This window comes from Lytechinus variegatus, chromosome 18 (assembly GCF_018143015.1).
Source record: "Lytechinus variegatus isolate NC3 chromosome 18, Lvar_3.0, whole genome shotgun sequence".
Lineage (NCBI taxonomy): Eukaryota > Metazoa > Echinodermata > Echinoidea > Temnopleuroida > Toxopneustidae > Lytechinus > Lytechinus variegatus.
Window position 1 is genome coordinate 5,294,040 of NC_054757.1, and position 25,029 is coordinate 5,319,068.

The 25,029-nt window shown below is 39.1% G+C and overlaps 1 protein-coding gene across 1 annotated transcript in view; it reads right to left on the reverse strand.

Annotated features, from left to right (window-relative positions):
* Positions 1-25,029, reverse strand: part of LOC121431579 — a 53,496-nt gene that overhangs the window by 20,589 nt on the left and 7,878 nt on the right. The window contains exon 2 of the mRNA XM_041629123.1: positions 17,678-17,903. Within this exon, the coding sequence (XP_041485057.1) occupies positions 17,678-17,878 (201 nt within the window). The 5' untranslated portion in view covers positions 17,879-17,903. The remainder of the gene's footprint in view (positions 1-17,677; positions 17,904-25,029) is intronic.

Sequence of the window (25,029 nt, forward strand, 5' to 3'; positions counted from 1 at the left end):
ATGTTTGAATGTGACGTCACAAAGTCAGAATTCAAGGAAGTCCCCATTAAACTCTTGTTATCATTTATGAGACACAAACAAACATGACATTACACAAACCAAGACAGTCAATGCAACACAATCTTGCCTTTGTGACATTTTCTTCACCTTCCCCTCGTTTTCTCCTCTTTCTTGCCAATGGGGGCGGTCGATACGGAGCTCAAGTTTGATATCCACGCTAAACTCGGTGACCACTTAGCGCGGGATCGATTTTATTTCGTTGATTAGGCACGGTGGTCGTCTGTCTTCACTCAAGCAAACAGGTAACATACTTTCACTTCTGACAAACATCAGTCATTCGAGAACAAATGGCGGGGAATGGGAGCGGGGGGGGGGGGGTAAGTTGGTTTACTTAATCTATAAAACCTCTTTCGACACACACCATCGGACGACTCATGAAAACGATGAATTAACCACGTTTCGAGATACAGCCTTTTATCATAGATCGCCCGTGTTGCGATATGATGCGGACACATTTTTTTGTCTTTTTTTTTGGGGGGGGGGGGTGCTTTGGGCAGATGCCGCCCAAAAGTTCCATGGGCGATAAAAAAACTATAAAACAAATATTATTTGTTTTATAGTTTGAACTTTTAAGTAAATGAATAAATAAAGAGAGGAGTGAGAAATGAAAAAAAAGAGGAAAATATAATTAATTTCACATGTTTGTTCAAATATGTCACGGAATTAAGAGTTATTTGACTTCATTCATTGATCGTCGAAGCGCTATAGAGTTTCAAAAAAGGTAATAGGAAGTGAAAATAGTCACTGAACTTGAATTTGAAAAGAAAGCTTCAATCATCCCCAAAAGTCTGCCCGTAAGATCAGTAAATGATTTGATTTCATCATGTGCAAGACAAAACACAAATGTATTCGGCCGTTTTCGCAGCACTATCAAAATTTGACACTGCCATGACTGCACTTATTCTATCTAAAAAAAAAAAATCATCCGCGATTTTTCTTTGAAATCATCCCATGGATTTGGGCACTAAAGTAATGTCAATCCCCAAATACCCCTCAGGTTCCATCCCGAGATGTGACATTCAATCTCGATAACGATCATTTTGTCCCGTGACACAAATATTTGCGAATCTAGCCGTGACATTTGTCGCGCATGTACTTATGATGTGTATCTTCGTGTAACGCGATGAGAAAATTGCCACTCAATAGCCCAAGCGCGGGCTCAAGATGCAAGCTTGGCACGTGATCAGAGGGATGATAACTATGTTTCACCGACGCCTAGCGTGGTCATAAATCCTTTGGTGCGACGAACGGAAAAGCCAGAAAAGGAAACAAGAGACAGACGTTATTCTTTCACGAGTGTTTATCATTCTAGCATGATATTCAATATTTGTCAGCACGTTGTGTCAAGTACGAGCAGAATGACAAAATAATAAAGTGAGGGCATTATGTTATGTCTGTCCTAGATCATCTAAACCTGTTCATTCTTCATGGTAAGATGTAATGACAAAACGTTTAACAGATTAATTCATCAAAGGAATCTTTTTCTAGTTGTGAAATTCAGAAATATGCGTCGCTTTAATCTAAACCGTGAAAGTCTAGCTTCTAGAACGACGAACATCCTATTTTATAATGTCTCCATCATGGCTCGACCGATGAACGAACAGGAGATTTCCCAGTGATGAGACAGGCGCCCAACCGCTGAACCAAGTATGCTGAGTTGATTTTCCCCTGAATAGAAATAGTGTATTCACATCTACTCTAGATATTATACAGATATTGCCTTCCTAGAGTTTGAATATAACATTTCCTCTCCCTGACGGAGTTATATTTTTCCCAAGGGATTATATTTTGCCCGAAGCGCTGAGGGAAAATATTATCCCGAGGGAAAAATATAGCTTCGGAGGGGAGTTGAAATGTTATTTATTAAAACGATAGACCAGGCAATATCTGTTATATTATATAGTATATGTGGATTCGCCATCAGAAATTGCATTCATCATCTGGCTCAAACCCGAAATTCTTGCTACAGCTCTGATCCATCTACGTCATAATCGTTTTTTTTTTTTAATACATCAAGCGCGTTCTTCATGCAATCGACGGGTTAAAATTAGCGCGTACATCAAATAAACTGCGTTGTTACGCAACTTGTATGCAGCGAGTAACGTCACCTTAGTGAATATAACGCCGCAATTGAAATTACAACGCAGAATATTCCCTGAGGTGACGTCAAAACCTAGAATATAACAAATGCGATCCTCGCAGCTATATGGTCACGTGATGGCATATTGACCTATCAATGATTCGAATCTACATAACCTATATAATTGTCTCTGCTTCAAAACTCATTTAACGACTGCAAATACGACGACGAGCCCTGAGCGACGTCAAAGTCGATCACAAGCTGAACTATTCTACAAATTCAAGACACGTCATAGCCCCAATACTCTTTACGTTCTGTCACTGGCGTTGTCATCGACACCTTCAACATCGAGAGCGAACGGCAGCTAGCCTCTGCCAGCACCGCCCTCGTAATTTATTGGCGGTATTAGGCTACAGTTACACTAAATGAACGGATTTACTTTCAGCACGCTTTACATTTGATTAAATATCTACTAGTTGTGAAATCGCTTTGTGGCATTGTCCCTTTGCGGTTTAAAATCACAAATGTTCGTAAAACTCGTCATCATCATCATCATCATTACCACCACCACCATCATCATCATCATCATCACCACCACCACCACCATCATGATCCTCATCATCATCATCACCACCACTGTCCACCACCACCATCATGATCATCATCATTACCACCACCATCATCATCATCGTCACCACCACCACCACCACCACCATCATCACCATCATCATCATCACTGTCTTGAAGAATGACACTTTGTTCTGATTCTTGAAAGAAGGTGCCTATTCTCAGATGTGAAGTCCAAATTAAAATTTTAAAATGGGAAATTCCATAATTCATAGATATAAAAATGGTATGTGTATATATTTGTACATGATTCTTTTAATTCATTTGAAAATGCAGGATTCATTAGGTTCTATTAGCAGCAATCGTTGTAATTGATATGAAAATGAAAATCCATAATTTATTGTTCGAAATAGACATGAAATGAAATACTCCGAAAATTTGCTTTGCCCAATTGATTGTGGGCCCGGCAGCCACTGTGCAGCGCCAGATCGACGAGGCTCTATCCCTTTAGTCGTTGAACTCCATACAGGGTAGCAGCAAATCTTTTAACGTCTTTTGGTCTGACGCGGCCGGGGTTTGAACCCCCGACCTCCCGGTTGTGAGACGGACGCTCTACCAACTGAGCCAACACACCGGTCAATTCGAAAACATATCGTTTTCGATTATTGACTTTTAAACACAAAATTATTCAACATAAGTTCTCATGGGACTTTCAGATTGGACATACCTCAAGACTATGTTTATTGCATTTTCAAGAATCAGAATGAACTTTTTGTTCATTGCAAATGTGAACCAATAACTTTAAAGGGGAATGAAACCTTTGGAACAATTAGGCTTGTGTTGAAACAGAAATATCAAAGAATAGGAACAGAGAAAATTTGAGAAAAAATCTGACAAATAATGAGAAAGTTTAAGCAGTTGAATATTGCAATTACTAATGCTCTGGAGATCCTCCTATCATGCCTATTGGCAATGCGACAAGCATGTGCGATGTCACATGGGAACAACTGTCCCTTTGATGGACTATAAATACCCCCAAAATGTCTCTTTTTGCTTTTTCTGAAGGTGATGAAAACTCTTTATCCATGATGTAATTTTTATAAATCTGTATTACTTGCCCTCCTTTAGAAAGAACATTATACATTTTTACTTTTGTGTGTATGGACCCCTAGGAAAAACAGCACTTGCTGATAGGGTGTTTCATCCCACGAGTGGTAAATAAATGAAAAGAAAAAAATGTCATTCAAGAAAATAATGCATTCTCTCTTTAAAAAGATGCATTGGTAAAATCTGTACGGGAGTGTGTGTCCGACCAGCAAAAAGAATGGTCAATATCAATCTAAATACTTGTTACAAGATACCCTATTAAATTTGTCTTGATTTTGACCACTATTCTTGGGCCGGACAGACATTTATTAATATTGGGTATTTAACGAATAATTATTTTATAAAGGTATCTGAGAGTGCTCGTCGTATATATTTTTAAGTGGACAGTTATGAGTTCATTCTTCCTTTTAACTTCGATATTTTTATGCATCATCTTCTTTACCCACTCCCGGCCACAATCATTACATTAATCCACATTGTTTTTTGGTGTGACCTGATCTCTATAGTTCGATATCTTCCAATGTTGTTAAGTCGAGTAATCTCCTTGCATCCAATTAACCTGGAATTGTCTGTCTCCATTACGCGTGCATGTGCGTGTACTAACATGGAGTTATCTCGTTTACGGGGACAGGCCAGAGCAGACGATCGCCCCTGTCCCACCCGCGGCAACCTGCAACGAATCTTTTAAGAAAGAGAGATAAATTAAGGCAGCTTGTCGTTGTCGCTGGCTGCCTGTCGTTGGCCTCGTGAACTCTAATGCTACCGAATCCAAACCGAATGATGATATAGTATCTACTTTATGTGTTGATACAATAGTTAATGCATACGACTGAAATATTATAATATTGCTACCAGGGGCGGAAATTTCTCCAAAAAGGTAGGAGTACAAGGGTCTGGAAAATTTGACAAGCAAAAAAAGGAAAAAACAAAAGGCTATTACCAAAAATTTAAGGTAGACGAAAATATATTTGACAAGCAAAAAAAAAAAAAGGTCATCTCGTCCCCAAACGCACGTTTTTTCCCCATTTTAAGTGATATACTTCTATAGCATCACCAAAGATCCAAAATAGTAGGGGGACATTTGATATTGTGTCCCCCTAGTATTTTGAGTAGGGGGGACACGTCCCCCCTGCCCCCCCTGGGATTTCCGCCCATGATTGCTACACAATTTGGCTTTCTGTTTATAACTACCATGGGTCCGTTGTGGAAAGAGTTACATTTAAACGCAAGTCAACAAATCAATCGCAAGTCCCAAATGTGCGCTGTTGATTGGTTGAAAATCAAGTTGTGCATTATTTTTAAGAGTTGCGATTGATTGCAACCTCGAATCTATCCATTTTCCCCTTAGAAACATATTACTTTGAAATGCGATCACTCCATTTGCATCACCCTTTATTATGTCTTGGTTAAATGTCATACGCTTAAACTCAAAATTTTATATTCTCAGATTTCGACATGAATATGAATTATATCCAGGATCTTAATATTGCCATTTTGATATAGACGCGACGAAGAGGACTTGAGTCTACGTCAGACGCTGATTACGGGGAAGAAGGGTATTTATGGAAACAAAAATGACACTTTTCATAAGCTCCAGTATATGAGAGTGAGTAGAGTAATGATTGCAAATGAAAATCATGCCGATATTGGGAGTGTTCCCGGTGACAGAATATTTCACGCACTGTTTCATTTCCTTTTTTTTCTAATTTACCTGCGAAAATTTGGCAAATTATTTTATCTTTGTACACATGGAAGCCAGCTTTCGCCGAATTCAATATAGAGCAATGTTATCCCGGCTTTTAGCCAGGAGATGTAAAGATTTTTTTTTTGAGAAACGTCATCGCACAACACTTCGGGTGATATGACATCTGCTCCGGCGACAAGTGCTCCGGATTTACTTCGTATACGGTATAGGGTTAGGGTTGCAATAGGGATTTAGGTTATGTTTAAGGTTGGGTTTAGGCAAGGAAAAGTGTTAGTTCCAGGGATAAAATTTGTCATTCCTTAGTGTACGGAATTAACAACGGCGTATTGTCGGTGGGGCAAATGTCATTGAACCAGATTTGGATCCAAATTTAAGTCCCTCTTTCGGGCATTCATGCTTTTGGATAGGACACGACGCTCCATTTGTCATGGTCCGGGAAAGCGGGGGTCACCCCCCCAAAAAAAATGGCATTGTAGACTAAATGCCTTACTCACGGGCATAGGTGCCGCGGCCGGAGATCGAACCCAGGACTTTCCTTGTATAGCCAGGCGCCTTAGACCACTCGGCTAGGGAACAATTCCACTGTTTGATGCATGATTTGCGAACACCGATAACAACACCAACACCGTTGTCAACACCAACACTATCATTGTTGCTGTCTTGACTGGGAGATAATTTTAGCAATCACTTCGTAGACGCTTCCTATAACGGAGAGAATCTTTTGTCAAAAGCCTTTTACAACAGAGAAGTCTTTGTTGAAAATCAGTGAATTAAAACAGCAGTGTCGTGCCGGGCTCTGGACAAATTAACGACATATGCAATTTTTCGTCCGTTAATTCCGAATCATAAGACGATGTGCTGTCCCTGACCATCAACTACACAGCAAAAACTTTGGTGTTAACCGGTGTACATAGAGGACCACACAAGTTATTTTACACCGGTGTTAAATTGGTGGTGTTAGTTTTACACCTATAGGTGTTATTACAACACCCATGGTTGTTATATTTACACTCTTTGGAGTTATGTTCAATCTCTAGGGTGTTATTTTAAAACCTCAGGGTGTGGTCCTTCATTACCACCAATTGGTGTCAGTTTTAACACCACAGTTTTTACAGTGTACCATCGACCTGACCTCTAGTCTACCCACCGTGATTTGACGGGCATTTTCAATAGATTCTGAACTTTGCAAAAAGCGACTGCAAAGTGGATGCTACACTGTAAAAACTGCGGTGTTAAAACTGACACCAATTGGTGTTAATAGAGGACCACACCCTGAGGTGTTAAAATTACACCCTAGAGATTAAACATAACACCAAATAGTGTAAATGTAACAACAAAAGGTGTTGTAATAACACCAATAGGTGTAAAACTAACACCACCAATTTGACGCCGGTGTAAAATAACTGGTGTGGTCCTCTATGTACACCGGTTAACACCACAGTTTTTGCTGTGTAAAATATGGCACTACCACGACAATGACTTCTTGCACCAACCGCCATATCACGAGGGATTGAGGTACATAATTATGTAGCGTATAGAAAATGCATCTGGGCGATATTAATGTGTATAGAGTAATGATATGGTAATCACTTTTCTAAATTTAGTCAGGTATATTATTATGTCTGTCGTTTATTGCGTTGGCACTAGAGGACTGTCTTGATAGGAGAGGGCACAGGTGTTGGGCGAGTAATCGACTTTATATGAGGAAAGGGAATTATTTCAGAGTAGTTGTGGATTAAAACAGTGGCTATTATAACGGGTAGTAGAATGTATATCGACAGCGGTATACATCACAATTTTCAGAAGTGGCAGCGGGTAGGGGGGAGGGGGGAGCTACTCGAATTATATCATGATACCTTTGTGCCGCACCAAAGTCGAAAATAGGGGGCTCTGGAACTAAATAATGGTCTTAAAATGAGGGTCTCCGGAACGGCTCTAGGACCAACGGTTGCCAAAAAGCAATGCTCTGGAACAGACCATGTCAAAAATTGGGTGTCTCCGGAGCGACCCGTTCGGTGCCGACAGATTGAGCAGTTAACGGAACAAAAAAGGGTCTCCGGAACGGAACGAAGCAAGCCCCCCCCCCCGTAACACTGTATAATCGAGAGGAAACGAGGTGAAAGGAGTGGGGGGGGGGTGTAAGAGAAAGAGAGAAAGAGAGATAGATAGATAGACAGACAGACAGACAGACAGACAGACAGACAGACAGACAGACAGACAGACAGACAGACAGACAGACAGACAGACAGACAGACAGATAGATAGATAGATAGATAGATAGATAGAAAGAGAAAGCGAGAGGCAGGGGGGTAGGGTTATCCCTCACATAACATTAAAAAATAAGGACAACGAGAGAAGGAAAAGCGTGAAAGAAAAAACAGGATTAACGAAACTTTACCATAAAGGTAAAATTATTTTAATTGCCAATCGATGTCATGAATATTACGGAAAATAACATAAATAAAGAATAAAATAAGAAATAATGTATATTGTAATGTAATAATAATTTCACTTCTGCATCGTCGACACTGCTCAAATCTCTCACTTATTTCCCATTATAACCACTACTTAAAAAAGAAAAGCTATCCTTGAAATGATCAACAGGATGGAATATGATGAAGGGCGGTTGCGTAGCAACCACTGTAATGGCATCACGCCCTGCTATCTGATTATGGTATAATTTATTTGTTCAAGGCTAGAACTGACCTTAATGAGTTCCATGCTTCGTTTTTAATGTCATTTACACGACATTTTGCGCTACGCGGAATGTGATTTTGTACATGGTCTATGGATCGTGGATAGTTGAGTAGCATCATAATTTCACTGTTTTTTTTTCCGAAATACTCCTCGGAAAGAAGAAAGACAGCAGACCCTGTTTATTGATGAAGTATCTGCAAAATTTATGAGTAATATTTCCAGTAAGAGTATAGGGAATGACGTGTTACAGTAATAAATGACTTGGTATACGAAATGGATATCGTGCCTTATTAATTGAAAGAAAGAATGAATGGATGAATGGATGAATTAATCATAAATTCCTTAATGCATACATGAAAGAGAGAATTGTTCATCTAGTTCTAAAAGCAAATTTCGATTAAAAAACAATAATACCAATTATGTTATTTACAACACCGAGTAATATCATTTCCAGTGTCGGTACATTTTCAAGATTGTGTCGTTTCCGTGGTCAAAATTATAGCTTCTCACCAAAACTAACAGTTACACCGACATCAACACCATTACCGTCATAACACCAACGCTAGCACCAAACACCATCACCAACACAACTACGATCACCATCACAATAAGAACTCCAATAAAAACACAATATCCGACATTGAAACTTGGAATCAATCACTTAATATATAATTGACTCTGCTGTAATTGTTGGATTTGGTGTTAACAATGAAATGTCTAGGCATCCATATCAGGTCTGTGATCGAGTGCCCCTTCCCCACCCCACCCCGTGAACAAAGAAAAGAAAAGAATTCTCGATCTGGTTTTGATCCCTTATTGACTATTTCCTCATTGATTATTTCCAGTTCATTTCGATAGGTTGGTGAGTCAGAAGAGAATTTTATCCTACATGAAACACATCATTCTTGTTATCATTTCGTCTCGTCCGTGTTATTCCAATGTAAATTTAGCATTGGGTGGGTGTAGATGCACATAAATGTTTTTTCTGCCTCTCTTGTTGAGCAACTGCTGTTGATAACATTGATAATAATTCAGGGTTTATATATTATCTTTCCTATTATTTTATTTCTTAACCTTTTCACTAGGCTCATTGCAGACTATGTAGGCAGACAATTATCACAACCTCTGATAGGGCTATCCATCCGTATATCATGTATCGAAGTTAGTCGTATATAATGATTTTTTGAAAGGTTTCGTTTTACTTTTGTTTGTATTTTTATATGGAGAATAAAGTTAATACAATGCAACACACCATTTCACTTGGGTTGCAGCATTATAAAGAATTGCAAAATATGTTTATTCCTAACTTTGTCGGATTAATTTCAGACACATTCTTAAAGCGGAAAGGGCAGAGAGTGTGGAAAGGGCCAAGGAATGGCAGTATTTTTTTTTTGAAAGTTTAAACAAAATTACGCTTGAATTAGCTCAATGAAAAAAAAATCATATCACTTTGTCAATCTTAATCACTCTTTTCTTCTCTCTTCCTGTAATTTTTTCTCTTATTTTGTTTTTCTACGTGAAAAATAACGGGGGCGGCCACCCCCGTCAAAATGAGTGCCGCCCTTACGTGCCTGTGACATGGGCATTGTAATTTGAATCGCATTTCTTCTACAGCGATCAACGACCCTCTCACTGAAAGGCGAAAGTCAGAACTATTACACCTCGAGGTATCAGGACTTTTGGGAGTTTGAAAATTTGAGAGGGGGTCGATTCCTTACCCCTCACAGACGAAACACTTGGAATCTAATCGCAACGGCGCAGGGAGCAACCAGCTTTTCGATTCTTTCTGAGAATTATTCTCTACTCCATTGAGTCTGCCACTGCAAAGAGGACTTTGAAAGTTTGAAAGGGGGACGATTCCTTACCCCTCATGCTCAAATACAAAACATTTGGAATCTTATCGCAATGGGACAGGGAGCAACCACCTTTTTGAACCTCACTGAGAATCAGTCACTACTCCATTGAGACTGCCACTGCCAGGAGAGGCCACTTGATATTGGACTGACCCTCAAGGCATCCCGTTCCATAGTACATGTTTAATGAATTCCCCGACCCTTCAATAATATACCAGTGGGTGGGGTTCTGTTCTGAGGAGAGGGGGGTGGTGGAGTTGAATGTTCGCAGGTCAGCAACAGGAATCAATATTCCGATAGAGATTCATATGTGTTCTTTGTATTGACGGCGGCAATATGTTACGAGGTAAAAGTAAAGGTCAAAGTAACCATTTGGTTGGTGAATGTGTATCTGAAAAATGAAATGCTCGATATCAACCACCCAAAATTGGTAGATTCTAACCAATAAATTGGCTGATTTTGACTATTATTTTTGGTCGGACATATTATTACCCAACACATTGGTCATTTTTACCAATCATTTTGTAAGATTGTACAGATCAGGGAGACGTTTCATGAAAAGACTCCGTGATTCTCATTGCCTAATTCGCTCTCAGCCAACCAGATGCAAGTATTTCAGTAGCTTATAACATGTCCGTGAAAATTCACTGACAAATTTCTTCATGAAACGGTCCCCCTTTCGGAGGAGAGAGAATGGGATAAAGTGGAGCTGAATGTTATCCAACACTCATGGATCGCGCACTTCAAATACATCTATCACATTGAAGTTTTTCTCGTTTTTAAGAAAACTCTTATTACCACTAATCTAAGAGATAATTTACTTTATTAAAATCTTAGTTTTAAGATTCACCCGCCCGTTAAACAGGTTGAACAGGTTAGCTCATTTAAAAACGATAAATGTATAGTTGTTGGTGTCATTTTCAGTGTGTCCATAAAGCCATCAGTAGTTTACCTCATCAATTATGACATTTATCAATTTTCTTGGCAACAAAATAATGTAGGGGTATTAAGCATTAGCCACTTTTCGAAAACGGAGATACGCATAGTCCCACCCTGGGGGATTTGCGTCCGTGATTCGCCATCGAAAAATTAATTTCGTCCTCTTATTTTCCGACTTCATATTCCTTTCTGCACATATCGGTAGGAAATGGAATGAATTGGTCATGCACTTTTGTTGAGTCCAGCAGGGATTCGGACAGCAAAGATCACAGAAAATACCGCAAATGTGTTTTCACCAGCCATTTCATTTTATGCCCCATGCGGCTCCAAGTCACCTGTATATACAGCCTTTGGGCTACTCATAAAATATTCTTATTATAAAAACTATTTTATGAAGGATTTTTTTTTACTGTAATATCTATTATGGTAATCTTTATTCAACATGTTATGGAGATTAAATCGCATGTAAATAAACAAATGGGAAGAGGGAAGGGGGTGATATGGCTAATGGTCGAATTGGCAACATGTATGAATTCAAATGTTTCTTTTTGTCTTTTTCCTGTACAATTGATAATGGAGTATTGGCTCAGAGTAGACAGTAATATTCTTTACCACTTTAAAGGTATTGTTTAACTTTGTGAGCAGCTGATTTAAAAAATTCTCAAACCAAGATGAAACATGTGTACAAGTGCATGTATTAGAACTAATAAACCCTGAAAACAACCATTATTGAGAATGAAAAGCTAAAACTACGAGGCAAACCCCGATTTTGTAAATAGGCGTCTTATAGACACCTAAATAGTACACATAAGTGTATGGGATGAAATTAAGATGGTGTTTCCGGTCACTCTATATTTTGAAGCACTAAATAATTTTTTTCGAACGCAATTTTTTCATGGGCTTCATTTTTTGTAACATATCACAGACACAGGTGACAAAATTGACTTTCTAGCTCAGATTTTTTAAAATTCAAACCAATGTTAACCAATCACTTTAAGACATATTTTTCTTAATTTGGGGTATTGCTTCACACGAAAAAAGGGTAATTACAGACTGCTCTTCAGGGTGCTGGGGACAACCACCCTTTGAGTCAAGGGGAAAAAGAAGAAGCATAGAAACAAAGACCAAAGGAGGCACTGAGTATAATAATAATTTCGCAGAGTGGCCCAAAGCGCGTTACAGCATATTATTACCCCGGTCATTGGATTCATTTCAATCAAGCACGAAACGTGCACAATTTCCACTCCCTGGGGAGCATTCCTTGCATTCATCGCAGCCACATTATGGCGCTGGCAAAATAAAACATACAATATCTTTCGCATCCTACCGGGTACCCATTTAGCACCTGGGTCGAGAGTGGCAAAGTGTGGATTAACGCCTTGCCAAAGGACGCTAGACCGCGGTGGGATTCGAACACACGACCCTCTGTTTACAAGGCGAGAGTCAGAACCACTACACCACGGCTCTTCTGAGTATATATATATATAAAATGATTAAAGGCGACCCCACACCTTACGATTGGTCTGCGACCCAATTTCAGAATAAAATATAGTAGAATTTGATGCTAATATTGAGACATGGAATATCTTATTGTGTAATGTTCTAAATCATCGTACGAATACATGTGTTCAAATCTGTGACTATGCTATCATCCTTAGAATAAAACCGAATTTAATATCTAGTCGTAATGACGTCATAGCAGTCGTACGATTGGCTACGATTTGAAACTAATTTGGCCTTTACTGCAAAATAAAAGCTTGAAATCTTCCAAAATGGTAATATTAGTATTCTTTCAATTAATTTTAACCTCAAATAAAATGGTATGTTCCATTCACATTTTCAGAAAATCAGCAAAATCCGATTTGTTCCAAAATCGGATGGCGAGCGGTCGTAAGGTGTGCGGTGGCTTTAAGTCTTTCAAGAACAGTGGCGTAACTACAGGGGGGCATGGGGGGGCACGTGCCCCCCCAATCGGCTGGCAAAAAAAAAAAAAAAACGGGGAAAAGGAGAAAAAGAGGGAAAAAGGAAGAGAAACGTAGTGGGGGAAAGAAGAAATTGTTGTTTATCGTGTTATATTATATTATATAACATAAGAAACATTTTTCACAACTTTATGAAACATTATTTGCTTAATTGTGTCTTCATTGTTCCTGGTGCTCGCATAGACTTTTTAACGGGATATATAACCTGCTGTACTAAAGCCTCCCGTTTTCAAATCAATATACAACAAAATAATATATTTCCTCGCAATTAGAGTTATTATTGTTTTAAGTAGTGATATATTCTTCTTTTTCATGACTACTGAAAGTTATTGCCCTATTTTAATAATAATAATATAGGGTATTTATATTGCGCACATATCCACCTTGTTAGGTGCTCAAGGCGCTCCTATATTACCCGGCTAAGCTAGGCGTTCATAGCACACACAGCTTTTTGATGAATTACTTCCTACCGGTACCCATTTACCTCACCTGGGTTGAGTGCAGCACATTGTGGATGAGTTTCTTGCTGAAGGAAATTAAGGTCTTAATATAAAACATTTCCTATCCGTGCTAACGTTCGCATTAGTGGATTGGTGAGATTTCTGCACTTCATGAACTCCTAAAATCAGTCCTTAAAATGTCTATTTTTCTGATCTGAATATCAAAAAATTTTAGCTCGCGCTTCGCGCTCGCATAATTTGGTTAGTGAAATACGTTGGGTCTTAGTGAATTCCTACAAACAAGCCTTGGAATGCCCCTCTTCATGTCTGAATTTCCTAGATTTTCAGCTCGCGCTTCGCGCTCGCAGTATTTACGCATTAGTGAGATGCGTATAATAATCATAATTACAATATGACTTCAAAAAGTGCTCCATGTGTTTAGATGTAATTCTAACAAAATCAGCAAGCGTTTGGCACTCGCATTAGATGACTATGGTGAGATATGTATACTCTGACTTAATTATTTCGTTACTATAGTCCTTAAAATATCCATGTTTGTGGTCAATATATACAAAAATTTCAGCTCGCGCTTCGCGCTCGCATCATTTGGTTAGTCAAATACGTAGGGTCTTAGAGAATTCCTACAAACAACCCTTAGAATGCCCCTCTTCAGGTCTATATTTCCTAAATTTTCAGCTCACGCTTTTGCGCTTGCAGTATTTGATTAGTAAGATGCGTATGATAATCATGATTATATGACTCCAAAAGGTGTTTCATGACTGTGTTTAGATGTAATTCTAAACAAAATCAGCAAAGGATGGCAATAGCATTAGATGACTATGGTGAAATATTTATACTCTTAATGGATTCTAAAATATAATCCTTAAAATTTCCTTGTTTAGGGTCAATATACAAAAATTTTAGCTCGCGCTTCGCGCTCGCATTGTTTGTTTAGCGAGACAGTTAAGTATCATGATTACAAAACAATTCGCTTACAATGTCAATTTTTAGCCCTCAATATCAAAAATTTTCAGCTCGCGCTTCGCGCTCGCATTATTTAATCAGTGAGATACATATCCGTTTGATGGCACTGCATGTCCTCAAAATATCTCTATTAGGTCATTACCTGACAACTGAGCGCGCTTCGCGCGCTCCCTAAGTGACCCGAAATTTTTGCTGGTGCCTCCCCCAATGCCGTGACCCACGGTACGCCACTGTTCAAGAATCTATAATTATAATCACTTTTTTGGGGGGAAAAAAGAATCAGCTCAGTTGTAGGTCAGTTTGTAACCCCTCCTTTTAAAGATACCGGGAACTGGCTCTCTTCTAACTAACTGCACAACACCACAGAAAATTAGAGGGAATGGAATGATGACATGAGGCTCTAATCATGGTAAACAAATTATTTATTTAGAAGGAGAAAATAATTATTGTTCAATAGGGAACGGATCCGAAGGAGATATGATAACTATTTAATGAAAATCATCATCATTGGAGAACCGGTGCTGAAATCCCGCACAGCTATACTTTTAAATATTTAATGACATGAAATGAATAACGTCACTTAACGTTTACTAAGAGTCTGTAAGTGTATGGTAAACAAATCAATGCCATGAATGTCATTTCAATACGTACTACACAAGCACGATGGGGAAAAGATTTAACAGTTCTTTGCATGTCATGGCCCTTTAATTAGTCACTGGTAATTCATTTCCCATCATGATCCCTCGTGTGCTTTTTCTTATCATTACCAAACAAAAAAGTTTATAATGTAGCTTTTAAATTTGTGACGTTTACTGCAGATGATATAATGTAGTAGTTGTATTTATGATTTATGGTATATCATGATTTAAAACTCAAACTATTAAATTTGATATTTGTCTCTTCCCAAAAGGCAGGTAAATGTAGAGGAACCGTGGTGTAGTGGTTCTGACTCTCGCCTTGTAAACAGAGGGTCGTGGGTCGAATCCCACCGCCGTCTGGCGTCCTTTGGCAAGGCGTTAATCCACACTTTGCCACTCTCGACCCATGTGCTAAATGGGTACCCGGTAGGATGTGAAAGTCATTAAAGCTTGTCCAGTACTGTGTGCGCCTTATCGGCGACTGCATGGAATACTCCTCTGGAGTGGAGGATGTGCACACATTGTGTCGGGAATGACTGATTGAATCCGATGACCGGGGTAATAATATATCTGTCAAGTGCTAAGACACAGCGTTCCGATGCATTGTGCACTATATCAAAGCGGATTATTATTAAAAGGAATACGCACAAACACACAAACTTAACGAGCACCGGATTCTTTCATAGAGGCTTTTAGAGACACCTCACAGAAGGCAAGATGGTCATTTCATTTACCAGAACTAAGTATTGAGACAGAAACAAAGTTAAAGAAATCAAATTAAATAAAAATTAAAGAAGTATTTATCATCCAGTAAGCCTATGCCACGAAGTTTGGTAAACTTTCCCTTTTCAGCCTTCTAATCGTCACGAACCCACATTGCCTACAGACATTAATGACCGACAAATATAGGTCACAATCTCTTTCAGCCCATAACTAGATTTAGCTCCGGCTCCAAGAGATTTTAAAATTAATAAAAGCATATTCCTTTATTAATTTGTTTTTCTGATCGAGCGAGAGAAGCATTTTACTGTCTTAATTTCGATCTTGTCTTTCATCGATGGGTTCCATCGCAGAGCTTGAGGCTAATCGGTCACGTAGTCCCATCCGTTTACCGACAAGGAATGTTTATTGGAAATATTCAATTTGAATTCATCCCGTTATCTTTTACAATGAATTAGCATGTACTCTGTCGGGAATTGACATTTATAGGTCATGTCCCCTCGCGAACAATTTAATGAAATATCATGGTAAGTATGTCCTATATATATATTTTTTATGCTACACTTTTAGAATTTATTAATGTCATACTCTTTTCTTGTTTTCCTCTTAAGTTTCCCTTTCTACCTAATGCTTTTCCATTTAATATCCCTTTTCCTCCTCTTCCTTTTTCTTTTTTTTTTCTTCTTCTTGTATTTCCACAGCTTCATTTTCTTCTTCTTCTTTTTTTTTCTTTTATTTTTCTCCTTATTCAACTACTACTACTACTACTACTACTACTACTACTACTACTACTACTACTACTACTACCACTACTACTACTATTACTACTACTACTACTATTTTTTACTACTACTACTACTACTTCATCTTCTTTTTCTTCGTCTTCGTAGAAGTAGTAGTGGTAGTATTGGCAGTAGTATAGTGGTGGTAAAAGTAGTAGTAGTAGTAGTAGTAGTAGTAGTAGTAGTAGTAGTAGTAGTAGTAGTAGTAGTAGTAGTAGTAGTAGTAGTAGTAGTAGTAGTAGTAGTAGTAGTAGTATAGTAGTAGTAGTAGTAGTAGTAGTAGTAGTAGTAGTAGTAGTAGTAGTAGTAGTAGTAGTAGTAGTATAGTAGTATAGTAGTATAGTAGTAGTAGTAGTAGTAGTAGTAGAAGTATCATCATGATTATTATAGAATTGTATCCCTAATCATTCTTAATTCATGAAGTTCACTACAGTGTACACTATGCTTGAGATTAAAGGTGCATTACCATCACTATTCGACATTTCCGCTTGTCTTGTGAAGATATGAAACTGTTAAAAGATAATAAAAAACCAAGACACAAAAGAATAAAAAATAAAAGTATACAGGCGAGAAAAGAGGAAAAACACCATCTAAAATAGATGAATAAATAGATAGATAAATAAATAAATAAACAAATTGTAGACGTGAACAATTGCGAATGAATGCGCTGATCGGAGGGTGGCGAGAGGGAGAATGGAGTTGCGGTTTTGGCGCCGATGGTAAGGATGGGCATGGATAATAATATTAATAATCCGCTTTTATATAGCGCTTAATCCATCGGAACGACGTTTATAAGCGCTTTACAGATATATTATTACCCCGGTCATCGGATTCAATTAGTCATCCCCGCACACAATGTGTGCACATCCTCCACTCCCTGGGGAGTATTCCAGTCAGTCGCCTGTGAGGCGCACACAATACTGGACAAGCTACAATGACTTTCACATCCTACCGGGTACCCATTTAGCACCTGGGTCGAGAGTGGCAAAGTGTGGATTAACGCCTTGCCAAAGGACGCCAGACCGCGGTGGGATTCGAACACACGACCCTCTGTTTACAAGGCGAGAGTCAGAACCACTACACCACGGCTCCTCCACATAACGAACAATAATTGTGAACTTACCCCTAGTCCAGCCCACACTGGTTCCAAGTAGAAGTAGAAAAGTGTCTTCAAAGCTATCGAAACGATACCAAGGATGATCGCTACGACGGCTCCGACGATTTGCAGGCTGCCAAGCACATAGGCTGCAGTAGACGAGTAGTGGGGATAGATACCTTTGCGTTCCGATAGCACCGAGTACTGATCGTCTGCTGCTGTTGTCATGGTAATCGGTGTTTTGGAATGTGTCCTGAAGAGCAACGAAAGGAAGGATGAACTGATAAATCAGACGACGTTGTTTGCCATTAATGTGCGAAGAAGAATTTATGAAACTGATACATATATCATGATAATCTTAGGCACGGGAAAGGGCTCTTTTATCGAGTGTCTTGACAAAGGACGGATCCTTATGTCGAAAAGGGCCCCGTTTCATAAAGAATAATAAGTACACATTTTTTCGATGACAAGCTTACTCCCAGCCAATCAAATGAAAGGATTTCAGTAGCTTTAAACGGCTGTTGCAAATTTGTTATATAAAGTATTATGAAACGGGCCCTGATGAACTTCATCAAGCTCGAAGAAGATAATCTCTGTGATCGGATTAAATCTATCCAAGTACCTCGATTGGAATGATCGAGGCACAAACGCAACGATAAATAATGTTTACATCTAATGCTTTTTCGTCGATTTGTAATTAATCTTGCCAATTCTTCTTCTTCCATGTCTACATAACTAAAAGAACAGGTAGGTAGATGAAGAGAGGGAGAAAGAGAGAGAGAGAGATGGGCAGGGGCTTAAATCTCTCCCAAAATTTCAGGTAATTTCGACGAAAATAAATTTGACTAGCAAAAAAAGAAAAAGAAAAAAAGGTTATCATCCCAAAAGTTAGGTCATCTCGTCCTAATTTACATGTTTTATTACGATTTTGAATGATTAATTTCTTATCATCATAAAAGACCAGAAATAGTAGGGGGAACATTTGATATTGTGTCCCCCTACTATTTTGAGTGGGACACGCCCCCCCCTTGGATTTCCGCCCATGGAGATGGGGGAGGGATGGCCAGTGGATACGAAGGATTCAACATTTAAGAGAGTCATGCGAGGAGTGGTAGGGGAGAGATAAAGTGAACGATGAAGGAGGGAGAATGCTGAATAAGCCTTAAAGGGGAAGTTCACCCTGAAGAAAAGTTTGTTGTAAAAATAGCAGAAAAAAATAATAAAAAATATTGGTGAAGGTTTGAGGAAAATCGGTCAATGATTAAGAAAGTTATTAGAATTCAAAGTTTTGAATTTGTGACGTCATATGCGAGCAGCATTCCTACAAAGCGAATGGTAAAAAATATATGAAATGTCATTTTCTCAGAAAATTGAAAATGGTTTTTACTGTGCCTTTTGTATATCAATAGACAAATCATTTCACACCCGATCATAAATAGAAAACAAAATAAAGTTATCAGGAACCGTACAAAATTTGAAATTCATTGATTTTTTACCATTCGCTATGTAGGAATGCTGCTCGCATATGACGTCACAAATCCAAAACTTTGAATTCTAATAACTTTCTTAATCTTTAACGGATTTTCCTCAAACCTTCACCAATATTTTTTATTATTTTTTCTGCTATTTTTACAACAAACTTTTCTTCAGGGTGAACTTCCCCTTTAACTAGATAAGCAAAACTAATGCTGCAGGATATGAAAATCAATCCATTAATGTGAGTTGATTTAGCTTCAAAGTTGTCTGAACATTTCGACCATTATTCACCTTAGAGGAGAGCTAGCACACCGGATGACAGGATGGATGGAGTGCTGTTGAAGAGAATGAATAAATGATGAGAAAGGGATAATTGTAAGCATGGAACACGACGGGTTCGAACGGGAAGTAACAGGCGCCAATCCGCAGGTGTTCAACGCCTTCTTGGCCTTACGACACCGTCACACCGCCGAAACCGACACCAGACCGATCAACGTCATTACGTTATTACTCATTGACATACCATCGATCGCTTTGGAGATGGTTACGTGGGTGTGACTGCGGTCAAGCATACACCCACTCTCAATGCAGATGCATGTACATGCTGATTGGAGTCTGATGGTCATTGCGTATACAGAATCTACCCCGTATTCACTATAGATTAAGGACACTTAGAGGCTGATTGTCACAACATACTGGATTTTCTCTGTAGTAAATTCAAGAAGACGTCTGTTTGATAGATATTCGTCATTGGCGTACAGATTGGGGAGCTCCCCCCCAAAAAAAAAAAATGAAGTGAAAAGAAGGAAAATAATGGAAAAATATGTACAAGATTAGATGGATATTAATGTTGAATTCTTTTTTTTTAATAAGAGTTTTATTTCATCAGTCATTTGTTTGCTCGCTCGCTTTGCCTTCTCGTGACTAGATAAACATTTTCTCCCGTGCGCCACCTTCTGTCCTCTCATAATTTGACTCATTATGCCATTGATCTTCTTACTTCAATAAAATGCTCAAACATGTTGAATGTATACTTTTTCAGCGAAATGACAGGTCTGTTTACACGATCTCAAATTCTATGAGAACTTTCGCTGGTTAGAATAACATTTAGATATAACTATTTTTGAAATTAAGCGAAACTTGAAAATGTCATAACTTTCTTATTTTCCATCCGCTTTTGATGAAATTTTTAGTGTTGTGCTTGTTGGATTTTTCGCTCTTTATTCAAATCCACTTTTGGTTTGGGTGAACTTGTCCTTTAATGTTGTAGCCATTATTTACCTTCGGGTGCCGTGGACCCCTGAAACCCGAACACAATGCAACTCGCGCTATTGAATAATCGTTATATCATTTTCGACACATGTACTTTATCCGTCTGCACATAATCTTGTGATAGCTAAGACAGCACGATGAACTACGTAACTTATACTGGACAGGTGGGAAGAATGATAACATTGACCGACACGAGTGGGTTGTATCTAGAACATTGCTTCCATAATATCATTATTTCCGAATAATCCAATGTCATCGAAAAATATACTCTTTTTTACAATTAATTTTCGGGAGATTGAATAGAATACAGACATGGTAACTTAAAAGGCATAAAAAATATATAGCAATTTTTTAATGGAATAAGCTTAGCTACTCATCATGATCATGATATTAATACAATTACTCTCCTCGTGCATACACTGCAAAAATTCTTGTGTTGATTTAACACCAGCCCGGAATCTATATATGTCCACATCAGAGAAGTGTTATAAAACACCAGTTTCGTTTTGGTCTAACACCAGATAGGTGTTTATACAACACCAATGAGTATTAAAACAGCATCGGTTTGATACGAAACTGGTGTTGTTTCAATACTTCTCTGGTGTGGACATATAGATTCCGGGCTGGTGTTAAATCAACACCGGAGTTTTTGCAGTGTACACATTGCCGGTGTAAATCAACCCAGTGGGTGTTTCGTAAAGAAGTTCGTAAGTTACGATCGACTTTCTTGTGGTAACTGATACCTGATTTTTCATTGATGTTGGTGTAGTTCCTAGGAAAGTATCACCATTCGTCGTAAAGTCGCTCGTCACTAATGAACAGCTTTATGAAACACCCACCAACAAACGGGCATGATCGGGTCTTGATCAAGGTGACGGATATGCCAATGAGAACATGACAATATGTTATTTCTTTGGCCAATCTGGTTAACCCCATTTCTTGCTTTCAGTAAACTATGAGCAGGATGAAACCGTCTTTATAAGCACCCTATCATAATCAAATCCCACCACTACGTGTACATACTAAATACCATTCTCCGACCACCACTAACCGTGCTAACACCCACTCCCAATCTCGCGGCGGAGGAGAGCATTATCTCCGTTCTATAGTCCTGCGGTCACACCATCGAAACCGACTCCAAAATCGATGTATCACTTAGGGAAAAGACGTAATAACTTTGATCGGTGTGGAGCCGCTTTCACAACGGTGTGACCGTCGCATTCACAAGACACAATGAGCGCGTGATCATAAACCTATTTCTGCCCTCATCAGGCGAAGAGCATCGTGACAGCGCCGTGTTTGCATCCGATTGTCACACTTTGAAAAAAAGAGCGCGGTAAGGAGGTCGAGATGAAAGAAACAGTTCGAAAAGAAAGATAGGGAACGGGAAGAATCCGTGAACATGGTGAAGGTAGTCCGCGAGGGCGTGCATGAAAGAAGAAAGGAGAAAGATGGGGAGACGGGTTTGGCAAACTTGCCCTGTTAATTTCTTTTTGTTTCGAGCGGTCTCATCTCACTAACTCCCAAACTGATCATATTAGTTGGTAGAGAAATTATACAGGAAAGAAGAAGGACAGTGGAATGGGAGGGATCGACGGATAATGAAAAAAAAATCAAGAGGGCGGGGGGGGGGAGAGGAGGAGGGGCGTCGGAAACATAGTGAGTCCTTAAATTTCTGTTCTATAGGTAACGTGGGTGAGGGAGGAAAATGAACGGAGAGGGGGTACTGCAAAATCGTATGTACGTACCGCAGGTGATATCAAAGGACGTGATGGAACACATATTTCATGTTGGTTCCAGAACTCTCTACAATTTAAAATGACCCCCCCAAAAAAAAAATAATAATAAATAAATGAAATTAAAAAAATAAATAAATAAAAATAAATAATAAAAAATAAAAAAAATAGAAAATAAAGGATAAAAGAAAATAAATGAATAAAATAAAATGAAATAAATGAATAAAAAAGAATCATATTTTCATTATCATAGCGTAATGTCCATTCACCCGTACATTCGGTTCCTCCTAGATAGAGTGCTTTGCCTCGTTCTTGCGTTCTGCAGAAATAGCGAGACAGAATTATTGACAGGTGGTCCCATTCGTGGCCCCTCGAGCAAGGAGATGACACTACTATAGACATGATAGATGAATGACGGTTTTTAAGTAATGAAAGATTCCCAGAACAGGATTGTCCGAACGAGGATGAAATCATACCCAATTCATCAAGTAAAACAAGTTCTCAAATGTCTTCTGACTTATGTCCACACTCACGAACTCGCCCATCCAACCACACAATAGCCAAACTAGACAATAAATGAGGATTGCTAAATCTCGCAAAAATAACGGAAGAGAAGATTTTTGCCATCAAAATCAGGCATTGGGGGTGTAATGTTTAGGTAAGTGATCTGAACTTGGCATCCTATCTAAAATAGATAAAGATATAAAGATATTGAGGTGAATGGGGATGACCCCCCCAAAAAAAATGTAAGTGGGGCTAGCCTACCCCCCCCCCCCCCCCCCCCCCCCCCGTTCTCCGGGATCTTCACCTGTGTCTGCATCGACCCCTATACAGGTGTAAAGACTAATGAACAGTTCGACCAGACACTGTATGGTCTTCATGAGTATCACGTCCATCCATTGATTAGACGTAGAGGCATGCAAACTCGGGGATCCAATGGAATGGCATGAAATCAGGTGTTTGATCGTCCCATTCTCCTTTAACGACACTCTGTCAATACCTTGCAAAATGAAAGGGAGATTGAAAAGGGGTACCCGGTGTGGTCAAGGATCTAGGTGTCACGATACTACTCAGCAAACACGTTGGTATTAGTTGGAGAAAATATCGGACCACACCTGTCTATTTTGACTCCGGTGTTAATTGTTTGGTGTTAGTGTAACAGAAATAGGTGTAATTACATCACCTGTGTCATTTTTCCACACCCTTGATTGTGATTTTAAACTCTAGGGTGTAATTTAAACACCTAAGGATGTGGCTCTCAAACGAAAACAACAGGTGTCAATTCAAACACCTTATGTTTTACAGTGTAGCCTCACATTACCTCACGATCTAGGCACGCAATTATCTATCCTGGCCAGTATAAAACCATTCGGAAAGCTGATCGCAGAACGTTCATTAACCACTTTGATACTGGTATATTACAACGGCTGTCTTCTTAACTGTTCAGCAAGATTGCAGATTGTGATGATTGTTGGATAATGATAATGAAAATAATCCGCTTTTATATAGCGCTTAATGCATCGGAAGGACGTGTCTAAGTGCTTACAGATATATTATTACCCCGTTCATCGGATTCGATCAGTCATTCCCGCACACAATGTGTGCACATCCTCCACTCCCTGGGGCGTATTCCAGTCAGTCGCCGATGAGGCGCACACAGTACTGGACAAGCTTTAATAACTTTCACATCCTACCGGGTAACCAGTTAGCACCTGGGTCGAGAGTGACAAAGGGGGATTAACGCCTTGCCAAAGGAAGCCAGACCGCGGTGGAATTCGAACACACGACCCTCTGTTTACAAGGCGAGAGTCAGAACCACTACACCACGGCTCCTCCACGGATATTGTGTGATAAAAAATGTTCAAGCTATTCCAAATTTTGGCCATGAAAATACCCAACGAAATTACCACAAACTGTAAAGGTTACGTTGGAGCAGTTGAAATGTAAATTCAGGTAGGTTATTATCAAAGATCAGGTGTGATTCCTTATCCGCTGTACATTCAATTCTTGACCCACCTACTATATACATCACCACCCTACACAAAGTCTGAACATGTAATATATTGGAAGGCTTAAACCACATTCAATCCAGTCACCAGAAAGGGCCTCCCTTTGAGGGTGGTGCAATTTTCATTTCGCTGCCGTTCGATGTTAAGATTTGATCAATATACAATCTTGTCTTTGAACGATTTCAGAGGCATAAGTCGACGCAATGTCTTCCCCCAAATAAACGGTAACATTGAAAAGGGACACTCTCATAATGTAACTTGCCGGCGTTGATGTAAGCTAAAGGGATTTCCCCTGAAGCCCCACCACGTGGCGCCGAAATGCAAAAGTGCATTACACGTAACGAGTATTTGTGCCAGTATTTATCGCCTAACTGTTTCACAAGCGTGACAAGCATTTCCCTACACCCGACTCGGATCGAAACGCGACGGCGCATAACATTATTGAAGAGAGGGCGAAAATAAGTAGGACAAGAGAGAGAGAGGGTGGGGGGGGGCGGAAATATAAATTGAGAGAGATGAGGGAGTGGGCTGGGTGGTACTAGAAAGATGGAGAAAGGGTGGAAGAAAGCCAGATAAGGGTTCAGCCGCTGCCGCTGGAGAAGCAGAACAGCTTTAATGAGATTTTTATTGAGTAGTGAGGGATTTCAAAGAAAGAATAACTATGAATGGTTTGATGACCGCTATGTATTTATTCATCGGAATAATGAACATTACGATACATGTCATATCACGAAATGTCTACTCTCCATCAACTTCGAAATCAAGTTCAAACGTAAACCATTTTCAACCAGTGAAAACCACGCATTTAGAGACTTGCGTTGATTTTTTTTTGACTTGCCATTTAATTGCTAAGTTCTTTGCAGCCTGGACAATATGGAAAACATCG